Consider the following 15358-nt stretch of genomic DNA (forward strand, 5'->3'; position numbering starts at 1 on the left):
CCCCCGCTTTTTTTTTCCACTGAGTATTTTTGTTGTCTTTGAGAGACAGTTCAGGCTGGCCTTGAGCTCACTTTGTAGCCCTGGGTGGTCTTGGACTCACAGTGACCCCGCCCCAGCCTCCTGATTGCTGGGGCTGCAGGTGCGCACCACCATGCCCAGCAGCCTCAGTGCACTATGCCCAAGAGGCGGAGCCTCGAACATGTGAGGTTTTGTCTTTTATACCATTTTTGCGTCTTTCTCTCCCACAAATGGACACACTAACACATACAGCCTGATTGGGTACAGTCTGTTACAGAGCACTAACTGGGCCGCTGTCTTTCTTGGTTCCGAGGAGCCATTCCTGCGGGTGGGGCCCAGCCACAGTGCTTGGGAAGGGTCCTGGCACAGTGGCAGAGAATCTTGCTGTGGAGCCCAGGATGGTCTCAAACTCAGGATGCCCCTGCCTCAGCCTCCCACATGTTGCGACTACAGGCGTGCCCCACTAGGCAGTCACCATGCTGGGTTTTTGTTTTGTTTTTTGCTTTTTTGTATCTTAGGGAAGGGTCTACAGGGTGCTCAAGGTCTCACAACTAGTTTGGACTCATAGTGATCCGCCTGTTTACAGCCTCCCAAGAGCTGGGATTACAGGCGTGCGCCACCACGCCCAGTCTCAATTGCCGTCTCAGCGCGCCCCAAGGCAGGGCCGGCACCACAGGCCCAGGGACGGCACTCCAGCCCCTGTCTGCAGGCGTTTTAATCCGATGAACTATTTGGCCGGCCCTGCCATGCTGGTTCTAAGGGCAGCAAGGAATCCCACTTCTATAGGGACACTGATTTTAACTGGTTCTGCACCAGAGCCTGCTGTGGCCACACTGTCCCCTTGAGCCACCACACTGGGCCCCTCCAGACAGCTTCCCCACCAGCACCCTGGGCAGGGACTCTGGAAGCCCCCACCTGCCCCCGGGCCTCCCCTAGGCAGAGGCCCTGGCTCTGCTGCGCAAGCTCCACGGGCCACAGGTGGCAGGGCTGAGGCTCTGCGTCGCAGCCTCAAAGCTCACTTCCCTTTTCCACTCTTGCGCATAACCACGGCAGTGCGCCAGGGATTTAGCCCAGTGGCACCAAAAGTGAGGTCCTGGGTTTGATTCCCGGTGCCACCCACCCAGGAGCCGCAGTGGAGCACACCTCACCCTCAGAGCTCCTGCCCCCGGTCTAGCTCTGGGACCCTGGCTGAGCCTTAGCTGCTGCTGTTGCCTTCACACTGCTGGGCTTCCTCTGGCCGCCAGCTGGGACACCTGTGCACACCCTAGGTGGCTTCCAGCATCTGTTCAATCCCTGGCACCACATGCTGTGCTGGTTGGGCGCGCCACACCAGCCACGGAAACCAGGCATGGTGGCACAGGGCTGTAATCCGCCACACCTGTAATCCCAGCAATAGGGCCCTGAGACAGGAGGGTCACTATGAGTCCCAGCTGTGTAGTGAAACTCTGTACCAAATAGATAATTTTTTTTAATGTTGGATAAATCAGGCATGGTAGCACATGCCCTGTAATCCTAGTATTTTCATTTTATTTATTTGATACAGCGTCTAGCTACCTACTTTGGACTCCCAGTGAACTTCCTGTTTTAGCCAGTGCTTGGATTATAGGCTTGCACCACCACACCTGGGGGTGGTGCCTGTTATGGGGTAACTCTGCATAGGAACCAGATCATAAGTACATATTTTTATATGATACATCTTAAGCTGCCTATGTTACAAAAGATGGTTGGGGAGGGAGTTAGCTTGCTGCCTTGACAAGAAACAGTTATTGTTGAACAGCCTTGAGTCGAAAGGGAGAACACATTTCTTAGAGCAGGTAACAGGAAGCACAAGGGTTTTTTTTAATAATTTTCCACAATTAAGGCACAAAACTCTATTAACCCTTTACAGTGCTGGGGATCGAACTCCAGACTTTGTGCTTACCAGACCGGCACTTACGCCGCCAAGCGATCTCCCCAGCCCAATAGTAGTATTTTGAGAGACTGAGAAGGCACGATTCCAAGTTTGAGCCTAGCCTGGGCAACTTCTACAGCAAGACCCTGTATAAATTTTCATTTATTTTTATTATTTCATTTAATTTCTTCACGGAACTTGGACTCGCAGTGATGCTCCTGTTTTTAGCCACCCCAGGGCTGGGATTACAGGTGTGCGCTATCATGCCCAGTCTTGGTGGCCTGCATGTGGTGCTGGGAAACAAACGCTGGTCCCTCGGCAGCCCTCAAGATTTAAAAAGGGTCAGAGACATAGCGCAGTCCTCAGGCCTCGGTTTAATCACGAATACTAAAAAATAGAGTTTGTTAAACCTGACATGGTGGTGCCCAGGTAGGAAGATTCCAAATTTGAGCCATATCTTGGAAGTTCAGTGATTCAGCAAGGCCCTATCTAGAAATAAAAAATAAAAATGAAGAAACAGGATGTAGCCCCTGGTTCAACCCTTAGCAGAGAGCAAAAGGTGTTACTGTGGCCCTATAATCCCAATTAAATGGAGGGTTGAGGCAGAAGCTCAAATTGTCGGCCAGACTGAGCAATGTAGTGAGAGCCTGTCTCAAATCACACACACGGCCTCTCCCTCTCTCAAATAAGATGTTAAACTAAACAAAACAGAAGATGCCTTTATGGTGCATCTCTGGAAGCTCCGCCTATTCGAGTCGGACGCCAGTCCCGGAGCCTTCGTCTCCAAGGCAACAGAAGGCGTCCTCGGAATTCCCTGCGCAGGCGCACAAGGGTGCTAACGGACCACTCCCGACCGGCGCCTCTCTGCGCTCGGGGTTCGCGCACCCAGTTCGCCATCAGGCGAGAAGCCCTCTTCCCAGTATGTGGCTTTCTTTGACAGAGGACGATCACCACGCAAACACGTAACACCCTGAGCCGATCCGCTCAGACCCGGCCGCCCTCACGCCGCCCCACACCTTAGCCTGAGCCGCCCCAACGGGAAACGCGCAGAGCCTCCTGGGAGCTACCCGTCCCGCCCCACGCCCGGCGTCGCGTGCGTCCCGCGCAGGGGCTCATGGGAGCACCCGCCCCGCCCCCTGGCCTGGCGTCGCGAACTACAGCTCCCGGTAGGCAGTGCGGTGGCCAGGGACCTGACCAGGGGTCGCGACGGGCGCGGGGTGGGCGCGGGTGCGGCGCGGCGCGGCGGGGCGGCCTGGCCTGGGGCCCGAGCAGCCGAAGGGCCAGAACCGCTGCACGCGCCGGAACAGTCAGCGCGCGACTGGGAACAGCGCGGCGCTGCCCACTGCCCCGCGCCCCTGGGCCAGCCGAGCGCGCAGGGAAACTCCGGGCAAGTGGGGGCCGGGCCGGCGGCCTCCCCGAGCTGGGGGGCGGTGGCAGCGGACGGCCGCGCCGGAGAGCGGGCGGGGGCGGGCACAGCGTCTGCGGAGCGCCCCCAGTGCGGCGGCCTCTGGGCTGTCGCTCGTGCCCTGTGCGTCCGCAGCCTCGGCGGCTCCGCGCGGGCCCCGACGTCTACGTCCGCAGTCCGCGGCTGCCCGCGGGTGACGCAAGGGTCCCGTCCTCCGAGCCCGGAGCGCCCTGGGGCGAGTCGCGGCGCCGAAGGTCGCATTCTGTCGCGGGCGCTGACTGTGCCTCTCGACACCCCGGCCACAGGGTTGGATCACTTGGTGTTCGCCCGAAGCGCCTCAGGTGGACGCCAGTCCCCGGGGTCCAGGCGTCAGGGCTGCAGCCCGAGCCTCAAAGCAGGCAGGGACCGTGGACTGCCAGACAGGTGAGCGCTTGGCTGGCTGTGCCAGATAGCTGGCGTCTGGTGCATTTACGCTGTGGATGCGATCGATCCCGTGTTGGTGCCGCTTTGGCAGGGTTGTGTTTGTATCTGAGTGCGTATGTGTGGGCGTGGGTGTAATAAACCACCAGACCCAATTAAGGAGAAAAGCAGAGGTGCTAGACAGGCTCCTGCTGGGCACCAGCGCCTGGGTGGGACACGGCATCCCAAGTACAGGAGCCCTGGAGAGCCTTATCCTGGGAGGGTCGCTAGCTTCCCACATGCAACAAGTGTCTGAATGTTGTGTCTTGCCCAAGATCAGCCTGAGTGTGGCGGGGTGCTGGCTGACAGTCTCCAGCTAGATGGCCAAGAGTAGCCATGATGATGTCCCTGGCAGCATGGCTTTCTACCCCAGCAGGTCCTTGATGGGTGTCAGGTCCGGTTCACTGGTCTGTCTGAGGGCTTCACCCTGCTCCCTAGTGGCTGCTCTTCCTGGCACCCAGGTTGCCCACCTGCATGCCCACCAGCATCTTAGCACCGCTGTCCAGTGACAGGAGCCTGTCATGCGCTGTTGTTGGCCAGTTGACTGTGCCGCGCCGCAGGATGTAAACGTGGCAGTATCGGTGGGCCCCGCTGGAGGTGATGGAAGTAGTAGCCTTGTGTCCTGTGCCATCTTCGTCACACTTTATTCTGAATAAAGGCAATCTGCTAACTTCATTGCTAAACATGATTTAATTTGTGTATGTTTGTAAAGCTTTCTAATAAAGTACTCACAAATAGGGAACACTGTCTTCCTGCACCGTCTTGGGGCTTCTGTCCTGTAAGGAGGTGGATGGTTCTTGTGGAAAGAGATGTGTGTGGGCCGCGCCCCTAGCAGCCACTCTGTCATTATGGTGGCAAAACTGAGTATGTAAAACTTCCTCCAAAACCGTTTTTCTCCAGACTGGTTCATTGGCTGCCCACTTGGTTTGCTGTGTTCTATGTTGGCAATGGCTACTAGCTTTCCACTGGAAATCTTGGTGGCTGAGCGCATTTGTGACCCAGGAAGTAAGAAGTAGATGCCTGAATCAAGGGTGCTGTGTGCTCTGAGGTGAGTTCTGATTTCTCTGAAGCACATTTGCTGACCAACTCGTCATACTCTGATGGCCCCACAGTGTTTGTGGATCTTTGTAGCAAGCTGAGAGCCTCCACTACCAGCCAGGGGTGCGACTCCAAAATCTGGAGTGGTCATCAAGTCCAACCTTTATGGCAGAGGAAGCAAGCTAGGAACTCTGTGAGTCAGGTTCCCACTGAGGTTGTGTGCAGATGTATGCGGCATCCCAAAGGATGAAGGGTCAGCTGCATGTCCAGGAACAGGATGGTGGGGTCACTCAGGCCCCTGCTCTGTGGGTCGAGGAAAGGCCAGTTGTGTGTCTGGAGCTGGGATTGTGGGGCAGGGCAGAGCACACTGGGCTGGGTTGTAGTCTCACAAGGCTATGGCTGTCCCGTGGGACTTCAACAGGTCAGATTGAAGCGCTAGGCCAGCTGTGGCCCAGAGCTAAGCAGCTTCAGGGAGCTGAGGGCTCACTGGAACCTTCCTTTGTGCCCAGAGCTGGCAGGGTTAGGTTAGGAAAGAGGGAGCTGCTGGCATAGACGCATCCTGCTCTTCAGGAAGTTCTGGTGTGTGGCAGTGGTCAGGAGGCCGAGGCAGGGTGGGTCTTGGGAGGAGGTGCTGGTGGTGAAGTGCCCTGGCTGCATCTGTCCCAGAGGGTCTGGGTATAGTCCTTCTCCAGGACAGGGTCCCCATGCCTGTCACTCACTGGGGATTCTTCACCACAGTGTCCTGGGCATTGCAGCACCCCCTGAAGTCTGCAGCGGGGTGGGCCTGGTGCTGAGTGCCCTAGGCCCTTTCCTAGACATGGCCAGAGCCTGAGCACAGGAGCCTGTGGTCTGCCCTGAGCAAGCAGGCGCTTGTCCCATGGCCTGAAGAAGATGGTGATGGCCAGGGAAGGCCAGGGGATGAGCTCTTTGTCCGCAAGTTCCATTCTGAGATGGCTAGGCTCCCTGTGGTCCCTTGTTCTCTGTGACCAGTGGAGGTGGCAGGGTCCCACACCATGCCACTGGAGAGATTTCCTAGAGGGGCAGCAGCGGCGATGCCCCGACGGGGACCCTTCTCCCCTGGCTGGGTCTTGCTGCTGTCTCTTTGCTTTTGGCTCACAGTGTCCTGGTGAGACCCTTTGGGCTTAAGGAGGGGTGCTGAGGCGGAGGGCAGAGGAGCTGCATGGTGGGTGGAAGGTACCCAGGGGCCACAGTGGTAAGGGCCAGACCCAGAGGCCTGGAAGTAGGGGACAGGAAAAGCTGCCTGCCTGATCTTCCTGCATGTCCTAGGATGCCAAATCCAGGTGCCCAGGAGCCCTGTGTCTGTCTACCTCTTGGTGATCGTGTCCAAGGGGACCGCAGGGAGCCTTTACTGAACACTTAGTTTGGGAGAGATGTCCAGGTGGTAGACGCTGCCTTTGACCCTAATGACAGAGCCTGCAATCTCCTCAATGAGAATGCAAGAGGGCGGTGACATGGAGGCTCCCTGGGCTGCAGGTACCACTAGGGCTAGACCCTTGGGTGCACCCCACACATCCTGGTGCCCAGGGGAGGCTGTGGAGTGAGCGAGTGCCCAGAGCCTTGCCTGGGCTCTTCCAGGCTCTTTCTTTGGGGACTCTGGGCACCAGGGTGCTGGTTCTGGGCAGGAGGGCCTCCCCAGGTCTCAGCTTCGGTGTGCTGACTCTGATGGGCCCTGGTGGTGGGTTGTCAGGTTGGAGAGCTGTCTGGTTGTGTTGAGAATACCAGGCCTGACAGTTGGTTCTTCTGTCACGCACTGGATGCTCCTGGAAGCCTGCCGCTGCTCTTTGTGCAGGGGTCATCGGCTGAGGCCTGGTCTCGATGTCCCTGGACCCTGCAGCCACCTGCCCCAGCCTCTCTTGGCCCACTGGCTGCTCCTGTGTAGACTTGACTCATGCTTGGGGCACCCTTCCATTTCTTGCTGGGAAGGCCCAGGAGCTCGCACTTGTGTGGGTCTGTGGTTGCCTTCAAGGAGCTGTACTCTTGCTAATGGGAGTATTAGGGTAGAGGGTACCCCTGTGCGTGTCGGGCTATAGCTAATTCTGACAGGCACCTGGCAAGAAGAAACAACGTGTGGATCTGCTGGGCAGTGTCACCATCATGCCAGCGAGTCCTGCAGAGAGCAGGCACTGCCCCAGTGGGTGGTACTCCAGGTAGGGCCTGGATGGCCTGTGGTTTTCAGGGTGACCTCACGCAGGACAGCCCCCATGGGGACTGGGGCATTGCCAGGGAGGGTGTGGGGCCACCTGACCAGTAGAACTGTGTTGTGTGCCAGCCGTGGCTATGCTGCTTGGGTTGGGTGCGGTGCCAGGCTGGCTGATCGGGGGCTGAGGGGCTATGGTCATTATAGAAGCCAAGTGCTGTTTTCTCTGCTGTTGTGGGTCTTACTTCCTGAACCTGGCCATCAGGTTGGCAGGGGCTGGCCAAGGTGCACATGGGATGTCCGTTAACAGCCACACTGGTGGGCCTCACCGCCCTGCCCTTGGGCTCACTGCCAGGGTCATGGGGAGTTGAGCAGCACTCTAGGACCCTGGGCTGCAGAGGAGTATGGGGAAGGCAGCTCTGGCTGCTGGAGCTGAGCACCTTGGCCTGGGGGTCCGCAGGGAGCTATGGTTACAGCAGGGTAGGCTGGGCCTCCCTGTGAGCAGAGGAGGAGGCCTCTGTGTTGCTTCCAAGCAAGGTCTCCAGAAACCACCAAGGCAAGGGAGAGCCACGCCATCTGGGCCGGGAGAGCACGCGCTTTTGACACATTGGTACCCGCCTACAGTCCTAGCTACACAGGAGGCTGAAGCCAGAGAACAGGAAGTCCAGGCCTGTCCTGGTGTGCCTCATCTTGGACAAGTAGGGCTAGGAATGTGGCTCCATGTGCAGACTCTGGGTTCAGGCCCAGAGTGACCAATAAATCAGTGAATCTATCTGTTCCGGAAGCAGTTTGACATCCTGGGTGTCGGGTGGGGTAGGGAGAGCCCAGGAGGCCAAGCTGGCCAGGCGATTCATGACCAGGAACCTAGGGGGTACAGCGTAGTGCCTCACTCAAGCCCTGGGGCAGCCCTCGCTTGGCCTCTGCTGTGGCTACAGACACTTGGGCTTGAGCCTGGCTGTGGCCTTCCTGCTGGCCCAGCTGTAGCTGTGGAACGGGGTCCTGAGTCACCCAGCCTAGGAGATAGGAAAGGGACTCTGGAGTAGGCCAGGTGGAGGATGAGAGGAGTAGCTCCCTGAGCCCTCTCCCTGCCTAGGTCATCTCTTTCTAATTCATCTGTATTAGCTGGGCACAGTGGTGCACATCTGTAAAAATGCTAGCATTCTGGGAGGTTGAGGCATGAAGATCACAAGTTCAAGCCCAGCCTAGGCAACATAGGATCAGTGCTAGGCTTAACCCAGTACCACAAACAAAACAGCACCAATAAAATGCATTCTTATTAACAAGACTTTATTTTAAAATAGTACAATACCAAATTCTCAGGCCATAGGTCACACAAAATGAATGCCAGGACATTGCCAGTGGTCAGCTCCAGAATCCCTGGAGTTGCTGTCCCATTTGCAAGCTACTGTGGAGCCACTGGAGTGCCCTCTCCCGGACTTGCTGCCCTTCAGTCTCCTTTTGTTGGTGGTGGTTTTTTTGGCGGAACCGGGGATTAAACTCAGGCCCTTGCGCTCGCCAGTGAAGCGCTTATTCCACTGAGCCATCTCCCTGGCCCTGGTCTCCCTTTGTGAGCTTGGTTTGTGTTCCTTTGGGGACTAAAAGAGGCAGAGGCAGGAGGATTTAAGTTCAAGTCCAGCCTGGGTATCTTACAGACTTAGTGAGACCCCATCTGAGAATAAAGGGTTTTGGGAGCCAGGAATGGTGGCTTGTTGTTCTAATACTCAGCACACTGAGGCAGGAGAATTGCCTGGAGTTTAAGGACAGCCTGAGCTACAGAGTGAGACCCTGTTTGAGGAGAAAGAAAGAAAGGCAATCAGAAACCCCCAAGATACTTCAGAGCCAAGTTCTTCCTGGAGGATGTGGGCAAGAGCTTGTGAGAGTGGCACCACGTGCTGAGCACGGCCCCACAAACAAGGCCACGGACAGGCCTGTCGTGGCAGTGCCTGCTGTCTCAGGCCTCGCGCTCCTCACTTCTTTGCCTGGCCTTTCTCACCCTATGTGGTGCCCCTGGGCCTTCTGGGAAGCCCCCTGAAGGGCCCGGGGGTAGGTGTGGCCCCAGGGGCTGTGGCCTTCCATGCAGCCCCACACATCACTTGATAACGCAGAGAAATAGTCCATTTTCTCCTGGAATTGTGTCACCTTCAAACTGCTGTCTTCACTGCAAATCCAGTCATTTTAAATGCAGGGCTGGGGCTGCAGCAAGCAATAGAACCCTCACCTAGCCTGCCCAAGACCAAGTGCAGTCCCTCCCATGGGCTCAGTCACAAGCACCCCAAGAGAAGACCGGGCGTGGTGGTGCACACCTGCAATCCCAGGTCTTGGGAGGCTGTAAACAGGCAGATCAATATGAGTCTGATCTAGTAGTGAGACCCTGAACACCCTGGAGATCATTCTCTTAAAAACAACAACAACAAAAAACCCAAGAGAAAGTCATCTGATGGTGGGCTGGGTGCCAAGCCCCTAGCACTGGTCTCCTGTCCCGGGTCCTTGGCTGACAGCTGTTGCCCAGCCCTGAGGCTGTGGCTGCTTGTGCTGGCCGAGTGCCACGCTGCCTCCCTCCCTGCCTGGGGGTGCTCGCCTCCTGCCCTCTCTGCAGGTTCTTTAGGGTTTGTGTTCTGCACTCCAGGCCCTGCTCCTCTCCCCGGACAGGTGTCCTGTGGGCTGGCTACGGTCTCCCCGACGTCACCTGAGCGTGCTCTGTGCTGCAGGTCTCAGCAGCCTGCCCGCCATGGACCCCGACCCCCAGGCGGGCGTGCAGGTGGGCATGCGTGTGGTACGCGGTACGGACTGGAAGTGGGGCCAGCAGGATGGAGGCGAGGGCGGCGTGGGCACCGTGGTGGAGCTGGGCCGGCATGGCAGCCCCTCAACGCCTGACCGCACCGTCGTGGTGCAGTGGGACCAGGGCACCCGCACCAACTATCGAGCCGGCTACCAGGGCGCCCACGACCTGCTGCTCTATGACAACGCCCAGATCGGTGCGTGGCAGTGCACAAGGCGGGTGGGGTTGGCCAGGTGGGATGAGGGCCCAGGGTACCTGCTGACCCCATGTCACCCTGTCTCCAGGTGTCCGACACCCCAACATCATCTGTGACTGCTGCAAGAAGCATGGGCTACGGGGCATGCGCTGGAAGTGCCGGGTCTGCTTTGACTACGACCTCTGCACACAGTGCTATATGCACAACAAGCATGACCTCACCCACGCCTTCGAGCGCTATGAGACAGCCCACTCTCGACCGTGAGTCCTTGTCCTCAGAGGGCTCTGCCGCTCCCAGGGAGGGAAGGCAGGTCCCTCCTGAACCATCCTTGAGGAAGATACAGGGCCAAAGTCACTCCTGCAAAGGCCACTGCATCCCCAAGCAGGTCTCCCAGAGAGTTGCTGTGGCCAGGTTTACCTCTACCTGCACAGCCCAGAGCTGCAGGGAGGCCCCAGGGGAGGGTGTATGTGTGTGGCTAAATGGCAGCCACCCTGGGAGCCAGCTGCCTGCACAGCTAGGCAGAGGCTGGGAGAGACCCCTCTGCCAGGTATGAGCAGCAGCCAGAACCACCACTCAGTGTCCTGCATGTGGACCCTCCATGTGGAGGGCAGTGTGTGCCCTAGGCCCCAGCTGCCTGTTGGCGGCCCCTGTGCCATTAGCCGGGCACCTGTCCTGCAGCCCCAGACAGGGTGAGTGCTGCCTCTGTAGGGCTCAGGCCTGGTCCTTTCACAGTGTTGTGCTGAGTCCCCGCCAGGGCCTTCCGCGCACACCGCTCAGGGGCATCTTCCAGGGAGCGAAGGTGGTACGAGGCCCCGACTGGGAGTGGGGCTCCCAGGATGGTGAGTGGTGGCCTGGGGTGGGCAAGTGGGCAGCTTGGACCCAGGGCACATGCTCAGCCCTCTGGTGGGGACACTGTCTCCCTAGGAGGAGAAGGGAAGCTGGGCCGTGTGGTGGACATCCGCGGCTGGGATGTGGAGACCGGCCGAAGTGTAGCCAGTGTGACCTGGGCAGACGGAACCACCAATGTATACCGTGTGGGCCACAAGGGCAAGGTGGACCTCAAGTGTGTGGGCGAGGCAGCAGGCGGCTTCTACTACAAGGAGCACCTCCCGCGGCTCGGTAGGGGTCGCTCCTGCTGCCCACCCCGGCCTTGGCCCTGGGTACCCTGGCATGCTAAGGCCTGGCCTGCCACTCTCCCCAGGTAAGCCAGCCGAGCTGCAACGTAGGGTGAGTGCTGATGGCCAGCTGTTGCAACGTGGGGACAAAGTCAAGTGTCTGTTGGACACAGATATTCTGAGGGACATGCAGGAAGGCCACGGCGGCTGGAATCCTAGGATGGCCGAGGTGAGCCGCCCAGCCTGCTGAGCCCCACATCCCCTCCCGTCCAAGCCCTCTGCCTGCCCCAGCCATGGCCTCCGTGACCCGCCACAGTTTATCGGACAGATGGGCACCATGCACCGCATCACCGGCCGTGGGGACGTGCGTGTGCAGTTCAGCCACGAGATCCGCTGGACCTTCCACCCGGGGCTCTCACCAAGGTGCCTGGGGGCTGGGCCAAGCCTCCTCTGGGTACCTCTTCTGCTGTGCAGGTGGCCAGTTTGCTGGAGCCCAAGAGTGGCAGACCGAGGGCAGAGTGGGCCCAGAGGAAGGGCAGCTGCCAGAGCCCTGGGTCTAGAGGGGCAGTGTGGCAGGCCGGGCCTGAGGGCCAGGTTCCTTCCTAGGGCCTCCCTGCAGGCACCCCAAGAGCAGGTACAGGACTGAGGACAGGGCCAGGAGGGTGCCGGTGGTAGGCAGCATGTGCGTGGGGTCCACGACACGGGGGAGTGGCAGGGCAGTTTCAGGACAGTGCTGGTGGAGGCTGCTCTGCGCTCTGGGCTGCAGCCTCTGCCCCACCCGTGTCCAGCTCTGGTTCCATACTACCCTAGCCTTTCCCTAGAGGTGACTTTCACCCAGTATAGACACTGCTGCGCAGCTGCCTCAGCTGTCACCCCCATGATGGGCTGGGCCACCGAGGGCTGCCTTAGTCACCTGTGGTTCTGTCCATCCAGACCCTCTGCTGGTGCTTAGGGTACTGTCCTGCGTGGCTGGCTCCATGGGGCCCTCCACAGCACTGAGAAGCCACGTGCAGCTGGGGGGACCCTCTTACCTGTCTCTTTCTCACCTAGCACAACTCCTTCTGGGTGGGCGATGTGGTCCGGGTCATCGATGACCTTGACACCGTGAAGCGGCTACAGGCTGGGCACGGCGAGTGGACAGATGACATGGCTCCCGTGAGTACCCATCTTGCTGCTGACTGACCCTGTGTCCCACAGACCTGCCACGACCCCACCTCTCCCCGCAGGCCTTGGGCCGTGTTGGCAAGGTGGTGAAGGTGTTTGGTGACGGCAACCTACGTGTGGCAGTTGGTGGTCAGTGGTGGACCTTCAGCCCCTCCTGCCTGGTGGCCTACCGGCCCGAGGAGGACACCAACCTGGATGTGGCCGAGCGTGCCCGGGAGAACAAAAGTGTGGCACCAGCCCTGGTGGGTGCTGGGGGGAGCCAGGGTGGCTCTGCTTGGCACTGACTGTTTGCTCCCAGGCTCACTGAGTGTGGCCCTGGACAAGCTGCGGGCCCAGAAGAGTGACCCTGAGCGCCCTGGGAGGCTGGTGGTGGAGGCAGCACTGGGCAACGTGGCACGAGCAGTGGACCTGCTGCGGAGGCACCCAGAGCAGGCAAGTTCTGCCCTGCCTGCCCCCGGGGCCATCAGGAAGCCAGGCGGGACTCATCGCTGGCTCCCCTGGCAGGTGGACAGTAGGAACCAGGGCAGGACTGCCCTGCAGGTCGCCACCTACTTGGGACAGGTGGAGCTGGTGCGTCGGCTGCTGCAGGCCCGAGCAGGCGTGGACCTACCAGATGAGGGGGGCAACACTGCGCTGCATTACGCGGCCCTGGGGTGAGACTTGGCCAGCTGGGGCTCCCCAGGGACTGCGCCGGGGTCCAGCCCACAGCAGCGGCCCTTCCTCTGCCCGTAGGAACCAACCCGAGGCTGCGCGGGTGCTCCTGAGCGCGGGCTGTGGGGCTGACGCATTCAACTGCACCCAGAGCACAGCCCTGCACGTGGCAGTGCAGAGGGGCTTCCTGGAGGTGGTGCAGGTCCTGTGTGAGCGTGGCTGTGACGTCAACCTGCCTGTGAGTGTGGGCTCCCGGGCACCCTGACCCAGCAGACCAGAGAAGTGTCTGTAGAGTGACCACTGGTTCCGGCCACAGGACGCCCATGCAGACACGCCCCTGCACTCGGCCATCTCGGCGGGCGCTGGTGCTAGTGGTATCGTAGAGGTCCTCACAGAGATGCCAGGCATTAACCTCACTGCCACCAATGGCCAGGGCTTCACGCTGCTGCACCACGCATCCCTCAAGGGCCATGCACGGTGAGTTGGGGTGGGCACCCTGCCAGCCCACTGTTCCTGGGCCACGCCTGGACAGGCCTGGACAGACCTCCCTGCTCCCACAGAGCTGTCAGGAAGATCCTGCTGCGGGCTCGGCAGCTGGTGGATGCCAAGAAAGAGGACGGCTTCACGGCCCTTCATCTGGCTGCTCTTAACAACCACCGAGAGGTGGCCCAGATCCTGATCCAGGAGGTAGGTGCAGGTCCCTGGCCTCCCCAGGGATGGGAGCCAGGCCCATCTGGGGCACTGGGCTGAGCCGCGTCTCCTCCCAGGGCCGCTGTGACGTGAACACACGGAACCGCAAGCTGCAGTCCCCCCTGCACCTGGCAGTGCAGCAAGGCCACGTGGGGCTGGTGCCACTGCTGGTGGACGCGGGCTGCAGCGTCAACACGGAGGACGAGGAGGGGGACACAGCCCTGCATGTGGCACTGCAGCGGCATCAACTGCTGCCCTTGGTGGCTGACAGGGCTGGGGGGGATCCAGGGCCCGTGCAGCTGCTGTCCAGGGTGAGGAAGTACAGAATGGGTATGGAGAGGGGTGCCCATGGCTCCACCCAGCCTTGGTGATGGGGGCAGGCTGGGGGTTCAGGGCTGGGGAACAGGTTTGCCGTTCATCCCTGGTCTGCACCAGCATGGGTTGTTGGGGTCTCCAGGCTGCCCTGTCCCTGAGGCCAAGAGCAGGGGCCCTGCTTCGCGCGGCCTGTGCCCCCCCTGACCGGCTCCTGTCCTGTGGCACAGCTGCAGGCCTTGGGGCTCCCAGGCAGCACAGAGCTGACAGTGGGCGCTGCAGTCGCTTGCTTTCTGGCGTTGGAGGGCGCCGACCTCAGCTACGCCAACCACCGCGGCCGAACCCCCCTAGACCTGGCCACCGAGGCGCGCGTGCTCAAGGCGCTGCAAGGCTGTGCTCAGCGCTTCCGGTGAGCGTGCACCTCGGGGGAGGAGGGTGCGGCCTGCCCAGGGACTTTTCAAGCCCGCTACTCCAATTGCAGAGAGAGGCAGGTGGGCGTCGGGGGCGGCCTGGCTGCGGGCCCCAGGCTCACACGGAGCACCCCAAATACCGTGACCAATCTGCACGTGGCCGCCTCGGCGCCAGAGGCTGCAGAGTGCCTGGTGTGCTCTGAGCTGGCACCGCTGGTTTTATTCTCGCCGTGCCAGCACCGCACCGTGTGCGAGGGTGAGTGTGGGGTCCCGGGGAGGTGGGTTTCGGGACCTTGGCCTGCGCAGCAATGCTGCTGCTCTCCCTGCAGAGTGCGCACGCAGAATGAAGAAGTGCATCCGTTGTCAGGTGGCCATCGGCAAGAAGCTGCGCCCAGGTGGGTGAGGGCTAGGGGCAGTATGGGGGTCTCGTCCTGCCGGCTGACCCGTGCCCACCCCGCAGACGGCTCCGAGGTGGCGGGCGCCGCCCCTGCTCCTGGCCCGCCAAGGCAGCTGGTGGAGGAGCTGCAGAGCCGCTACCGGCAGATGGAGGAGCGCATCACCTGCCCGATCTGCATCGACAGCCACATCCGCCTCGTGTTCCAGTGCGGCCACGGCGCGTGCGCGCCCTGCGGCGCCGCGCTTAGCGCCTGCCCCATCTGCCGCCAGCCCATCCGCGACCGCATCCAGATATTCGTGTGAGCGCCGCGCGCGCTGCCTGTTTTATAAAGAGATTCTTGGACCTTGCTGCCTGTTGCTTGCCGCCTCGGGCCCCGCTGGCCCGCCCGGGGCCGTGCTGACCTAGCGGGGCTCGGCCCAGCCGGGCGCGCCGGAGGGGCTGCTCAGTTTATGGCAGCAAGCCCGAAACCGCGGGAGGGAGCGGGCGCTTTCCAAGAACCGCCCGCGCCGCGCCAGCCGCTTGGCGCTGTCACCAGGCCGCTGTGGCCCGCAGCCCGAGGTCTCCACCCGCCACGGGCTTGCCGGGGGAAGGCTGCCCCCGGAGCCCGCAGGCCCCAGCCCTCGCCCGCCCCAGGCTCAGCGGGCCCCACGCTGCGCCCGCGCCCCTCCTCGGCCC

General features: G+C 60.6%; 4 protein-coding genes across 5 annotated transcripts in view; 2 read left to right on the top strand and 2 right to left on the bottom strand.

Annotated features, from left to right (window-relative positions):
* Window positions 1–2806, bottom strand: part of Fndc10 (fibronectin type III domain containing 10) — a 12306-nt gene extending 9500 nt beyond the window's left edge. The window contains exon 1 of the mRNA XM_023699370.1: window positions 2754–2806. Within this exon, the coding sequence (XP_023555138.1) occupies window positions 2754–2806 (53 nt within the window). The remainder of the gene's footprint in view (window positions 1–2753) is intronic.
* Window positions 1–15358, bottom strand: part of LOC101589841 (cyclin-dependent kinase 11B) — a 28247-nt gene that overhangs the window by 5061 nt on the left and 7828 nt on the right. The gene's annotated exons all lie outside the window — the stretch shown is intronic.
* Window positions 2625–15178, top strand: Mib2 (mindbomb E3 ubiquitin protein ligase 2). Of its 2 annotated transcripts, none has more exons than XM_023699364.1 (18): window positions 2625–3075; window positions 9678–9944; window positions 10033–10204; window positions 10677–10783; window positions 10869–11063; window positions 11146–11288; window positions 12110–12214; window positions 12286–12448; window positions 12522–12655; window positions 12728–12876; window positions 12956–13112; window positions 13191–13351; window positions 13435–13561; window positions 13642–13875; window positions 14107–14285; window positions 14358–14542; window positions 14616–14653; window positions 14747–15178. In XM_023699364.1, the coding sequence occupies exons 1-18, from the start codon at window positions 3024–3026 to the stop codon at window positions 15086–15088; spliced, it is 2910 nt and encodes a 969-aa protein (XP_023555132.1). In that variant the 5' UTR covers window positions 2625–3023; the 3' UTR covers window positions 15089–15178. The 2 variants fall into 2 exon arrangements, with proteins under 2 accessions (XP_023555132.1, XP_004639649.2); XM_004639592.2 differs by having other exon boundaries at window positions 14616–14681; window positions 14747–15047.
* Window positions 15133–15358, top strand: part of Mmp23b (matrix metallopeptidase 23B) — a 2696-nt gene continuing 2470 nt past the window's right edge. Inside the window, exon 1 of the mRNA XM_023699371.1 lies at window positions 15133–15241. Coding sequence (XP_023555139.1) covers window positions 15133–15241 — 109 coding nt within the window. The remainder of the gene's footprint in view (window positions 15242–15358) is intronic.

The sequence above is a fragment of the Octodon degus genome, unplaced genomic scaffold (assembly GCF_000260255.1).
Source record: "Octodon degus isolate 3935 unplaced genomic scaffold, OctDeg1.0 scaffold00113, whole genome shotgun sequence".
NCBI classification, from domain to species: Eukaryota; Metazoa; Chordata; class Mammalia; order Rodentia; family Octodontidae; genus Octodon; species Octodon degus.

What these genes read in the sequence shown, in the direction of transcription:
- Mib2 (XM_023699364.1), top strand. Translation starts at nt 3,024, where the DNA reads ATGGGAGCACCCGCCCCGCCCCCTGGCCTGGCGTCGCGAACTACAGCT. An exon ending in GGACAGATGACATGGCTCCC is followed by an intron (nt 12,215 to 12,285) that starts GTGAGTACCCAT and finishes CTCTCCCCGCAG; the next exon opens with GCCTTGGGCCGTGTTGGCAA. An exon ending in TCCCTCAAGGGCCATGCACG is followed by an intron (nt 13,352 to 13,434) that starts GTGAGTTGGGGT and finishes CTGCTCCCACAG; the next exon opens with AGCTGTCAGGAAGATCCTGC.